At 41.4% G+C, this 5,504-nt stretch overlaps 1 protein-coding gene across 1 annotated transcript; it reads right to left on the bottom strand.

Annotated features, from left to right (window-relative positions):
- Window positions 1-4,566: 4,566 nt before the first annotated feature.
- Window positions 4,567-5,124, bottom strand: LOC138907141 (uncharacterized). Its single transcript, XM_070197408.1, has one exon. It carries the CDS (start codon window positions 5,122-5,124, stop codon window positions 4,567-4,569), a length of 558 nt encoding a protein of 185 aa, XP_070053509.1.
- Window positions 5,125-5,504: the final 380 nt, after the last annotated feature.

Genomic DNA, 5,504 nt, shown 5'->3' with positions numbered 1-5,504 from the left:
CTCTGGTTTCTTCAGAACTTCCCAGGTTAATTGCCTCAGTTTCATTTAAGTTAGGCTTAGGCTTATTCTCAAATTGATCCAATTCCCTTTTTATTTCTCTAAAAGCCTCATCTTCATCATACTCAACTTCTTGATTCATTATTTCGAGATTAGGCAGCTTTTTAAGATTTGGGCATGAATTCCGCGTGCATGTCATGTTTTTAAAGCCAACATTATCAAAACTGAAAATGATAAGAAATTAACAAAAATTAGGGAAATAAAAAGATAGAATTTTACTACGAAAATGGAACTTCATTTCATTGAATTTGAAAGGATAGAAGGGTTAACATCACATCAAAGCAATTAAACTAAAATATCTGGATTACAACCCTTAAAATAATCCAAATACAGAAAAAACAACAAAACAGGCTACCAAGACTCCTTCCTGATGGGAAGAGGAGTCGCTTCCCAGTTGCTGAGCGAGGTATCTGGACCAATCAGTTGAACACTTGCACGGCTAGGGCCCTCCCCAATTTGAACCATATTGATCTCATAGAACATCTCCCTGAGACCCTGGTAAACTCCGTCAATGTCATCCTGAGTAGAAGGATTTTGGACTTCTTCAAATTGTGGCTTGACAAAAGAGTAGGCAATGTGAGGGATTGGTTTGGACAGATTCCAACCATTCTTTTTGCGGGCCTTGGCTCTGTCTATGTCAGCTGATGTTGGTTTAAAGCCCAAGCCAAAGGTATTTTTCTTCGAAAATGGAGCAATGGGGTTCACAATTCCTTGCAGAGAGGATCCCAATCCTTTTCCTGGTTCATAGCCGTTCCTCAATATCAGCGAAGCTACCGTCATAGATGTGGCTAAAAGGCAGGGATGCAGAATTGGTTTTCCTTCTTCCACTTGATCCACCTCAATCACCTCAAATGCTTGATATATGATGGATTCACATCCTTCCTTGGCCTCGATATATGGAATGGATGGGTCTTTATAGACGGATGAGTCATCCTCCCCATGAACAATAATTTCTTGCCCGTCACACTCGAATTTGACCATTTGATGTAGGGTGGATGGTACAGCTCTGGCCATATGGATCCACGGCCTTCCCAAAAGAAAATTATAGGAAGTTTCCATATCTAACACTTGAAAGACAATGTTAAAATCAACCGGGCCGATTGTCATGGTGAGTTCGATTTCCCCAATAGTGTCTCTTTTTGAACCATCAAAAGCTCTGATGCTGACATTACTGGTTCGAATTCTGTTAGTGTCGATGTTCAGCTGTTGTAGAGTAGAAAGAGGACACACATCTACACTTGAGCCTCCGTCAATCATGACTCCTTTTACGTAGTGCCCTTCACATTTGACCATAAGATGCAAAGCTCTATTGTGGCCAGCCCCTTCCTCAGGCAAATCATCATCGCTGAAAGTAATTCTATTTACTTCTGAGAATCTTTCAGCCATTTTTTCTAGCTGATTCACCGTTGTCTTTTCTGAGACATATGCCTCGTTCATTTTGATCAACACACGACGATGCTCTTCTGAATGCAAAAGCAGAGATAACAAAGATATCTGAGCATGAGTTTTCCTTAGTTGTTCAATGATTCAGTAGTCTTGCAATTTCATCTTCTTAAGGAATTCCTCCGCTTCTTTTTCTGCAACGAGTTCTTTCACTGGCAAGTGACTTTCCCTGGCTTGCTTAGCTTTTCTCAATTCCTCTGGTGAATAACACCTTCCAGAGCGGGTCAAGCCCCCCATTTCACCTGTTTCTTTAACTATCTCTTTTTATTTGTATGTCATGACAGTCTTGTTATATTTCCAGGGAATAGCTTTTGTGTTTGTCACTAGGAGTTGGGCAATAGGTCGGATCATGACTGGCTCTGTTATATTCCTCAAACAATTATTCGGAATGATCTTTAGAATGCCCTCGGGGATGTAAAGTTTTGGCCCACCCCAATTGAACCTCAACCTTTTTTGTGCTTCCAGGAACATAGAGAATCGTTTTTTCAGAACATGCCAAGTTCAAACTAGAACTCGCACCTTTCACCATCAACGGTGCCAATTGCGGCAGGCTCACTATCACTTTTGGTTCTGGCCCTTTGGTTCTAACAACCATATCTGTTTTTCCAGACTGCTTATAATCCCGATCATCACAAATCATCCCAATAAAATGTGTATTATCATGAGTTGGGAGCGGATTGTTTGTGATATTAGGAGTATCCTCATTGTTTGTTACCACAATTGCCTTTGCTTCAATCAAATTTTCAATGGCTTTCTTTAATGTCCAACAGTTTTCAGTACTATGCCCTTGGGTGTTAGAGTGATACTCACATCTTGAATTTGAGTCAAAACTTTTTGAATTTGGATTCACATAACGCGGCGTAATTGGTTCAATCAACTTCAACTGCATCAACTTTCGAAATAGGCTTGTATACGATTCTCCAATTGGGGTGAACTCTTTCTTTGGCTCCTGTTCTCTCACATATTCTTGTCGGGGACGAGGATTATGTGGTGCCTGAAAATTCGGCCGGAGTTGACGGGAGCCTTGTGGAATCGGTGCCCGCCATTGTTGGTGATTAGGAGGCCTAGCATAAGCCTGAGCATTAAACACTGTGTATTGTTGCAGGGGAACTGAGTATCGGGGACTTTGAGGCGGATAATAATGTTGAAGAGAATTGGATAGTCCTTGTTGGAATTGCACGTAAGAAGGAGCTATTCCTCTTTGAACTCCCCCGAACCCAGATGCCATCATAGATCCTTCTTCCTTCTTTTTTCGATTTCCGAAATTGCCTGACCCACTTTGAATTGCTTGTGTGGTCGCCTTAAGGGTTGCCTGACTCACAATTTTGCCCGACTTCATGCCATTCTCAACTATTTCACCAATCTTAATCGCCTCAGCGAATGGTTTACCAATGGCGGCCAACATGTAATGGAGGTAATCAGGATCCTGAGCTTGGAGAAAATAGTCAATCATTTCTGCCTCTTTCATTGGTGGTTTGACCCTAGCAACCTGCTCTCTCCACTTGATTGCATATTCTCTGAAGCTTTCTGTTGGTTTTTTCTTTATGTTGACGAGAGAGGAGCGGTCTGGCACTATATCAATATTGTACTGAAACTGTTGGACAAAATCTTGAGCCATGTCATTCCAAACGTGCCAGTGAGAGATGTCTTGATCTATGAATCACTCTGAAGCAATTCCTGTCAAACTTTCTCCAAAATAAGCCATGAGCAATTCTTCTTTGCCTCCCGCTCCCCTTAATTGGTTACAATACCTCTTCAAATGGGCAACGGGATCACCATGCCCATCATACTTGTCAAACTTGGGGGTCTTGAAGTCGGGTGGCAAATTAAAATGGGGAAACATGCATAGATCGTTAAGCGAAACACTTTTGTGGCCCCCCAAACCCTGTATGTTTCTCATGGTTTGTTCCAAGCTCTTCATTTTTCTGGTCATTTCCTCTTGTTCAATATTTTTTTCGTGCTTTTCGATCTCAATTGGGAACACGTTATGAGGAATATGCTTGTATGAATCTGGAACCTTTAAAGTTAGTTCTGGAGAGTAATGTTGGGCATTATGAGCATCCAGTTGTGGATCATTATTGGACTTTTGAGCAATAGCCGGTTGAGGGACAGTGAAAGTATGGACAATGGGTATAGTAGGTGGGTCATTTCTGAGAGGTGTGATTGGAGGACGTGGAATGGAGGTACTGGGGATAGTGGGAAGGTTAATGCTCGGACTGAATCCAAGTTGGTACAATGGGTTACTTGTTATGGAGATAGGCACTTGAGTGGCAACTGACACATTATGAAGATTATCCGAAGGCCCTATGGGTAGTGAGGGTGGTGCTTGTCCATTCACCCAGGCTTGGTACATCTCTGCCAATTGTTGCTTCAACACTCTTACTTCTTCAACCAGTCCTGAACCTTGTTCAACCAATTGTCCATGGACATCATCATTATCTGACTCATTCTCACTGTTGTTTGCCATTCTACTTTTTCCTTTTGATCTCGTGTTGTAAGGGTGAGTCGCCAATTTAAACCACAAACCAACCACCTCTGTTTTACTTTATCTTTTAAAAATGACAAATAACAAATGTGTTAAAGTAAGGCATTTTGCAGATATTAATCACACATTATATGTCATGCACCTAATGCCATTTTAATTTCTAAAATGATCTAGGAAGGCTTTATGTTTCATCCCGGCTTATTGATTTATTGGTTTATTTTCATCTTGAATTTAACATTTTTTTTTCATCATTTTTTTTATTTATTAATTATGGTTATGATCACATCCGATGAGGATTGCCTACATATCATGACGCCGCATGAATCAGACCATTACGTAGTTCAGGGAAAAACAATAATTGTTTTTTTTAACAAAACGAAATAATACAATAACAGAAAGGACATTACATTGAAAATGACTTACCAGACTCTGACAAGACTAAAAGACAGCGATTTTAAAGATTCAACAATAACTCAAACTAAAACATAACTACTACATGAAAAGTTCTAACAACTACGACTATAATTCAACTCCACAATCTTCTTGCTTTCAAACACTGGAACATCTGCTCATGGTGGGGCTTACCCTGGTTGACCCCCTAATGTACGATACATCCTTTCTAACTCTGCTGCAAGATGACGGGCAAAAGTAGGTGCATGCTCCAAAAACTTCTCATAATCCATCCCTTGGCAGTTCACATAACTTTGAGCGGTGTAAACAGCCAAATTATGAACTTGCTCTTTGAAGTACTGGAAATTTTGGTCTCGATCTTGTAACTGCTGCTGGCGAGTGGTGGCTATCTCCCTTATGTGGCCCTCACGATCTAAGGCTGACTCCAACTGAGCCCGAAGTCTAGCCTGCTCGAGTCTCGCCTGAGCCATCTCCCTATCAAAATCTGCATGCTGGTATTCTCTATTGTACCTTCTCATTTCTTCCAACTGTGCATGGAGCTGAGCTTCTGAACGTACCCAATGGGCCTTCTCTCTCTCGAATTGAGCCCTCTTTTCTTCAAATTGTGTTACTTGGCGATCCTTACTTGATTCGGCCTTCTCATTTAGCTGTACGATCTTTTCATTGGCTTTGTCCAATGACTTTTCAGTCTTTGCCAAGAGGGAATCATAATCTTGCACTTTTTCCATCAGATTGGCAATGGTTCTCTAGTCTTTCCAACTTCCCACTGGCACTTCAGAGGCTTTCTTCATCTGTTGAAGTTGAGCACGAAGGGCTTCATTTTTGCGGATCAGACTCTTCTTTTCCCCTTCGGCTTCTTGTTCTTGCAAGTCTTTCTCAAAATTAAGGTTTCTCAGCCTTTATTCTAAGGCATGAATAGTTGTTTTGTATCCCTTTTCCCGTTCACCCTAGGCCAACCGTTCTTGGATTTTATCATCAAAGGCTTGAACATGCGGCCTTTTTGTGGGCCTTTTGGGCTCTGGCACCTTATTCACGCGAGACCTCTTCCCAAACCATATAGCATAACCCGGATCTACCTCACCTCTCGTAGGATCTGGCACCTGAGTAT

The sequence above is a fragment of the Nicotiana tomentosiformis genome, chromosome 1, assembly GCF_000390325.3.
Source record: "Nicotiana tomentosiformis chromosome 1, ASM39032v3, whole genome shotgun sequence".
Classification (NCBI taxonomy): domain Eukaryota; kingdom Viridiplantae; phylum Streptophyta; class Magnoliopsida; order Solanales; family Solanaceae; genus Nicotiana; species Nicotiana tomentosiformis.
This window is presented reverse-complemented; position numbering and strand designations above follow the sequence as displayed.

What these genes read in the sequence shown, in the direction of transcription:
- LOC138907141 (XM_070197408.1), bottom strand. Translation starts at nt 5,124, where the DNA reads ATGGAAAAAGTGCAAGATTATGATTCCCTCTTGGCAAAGACTGAAAAG.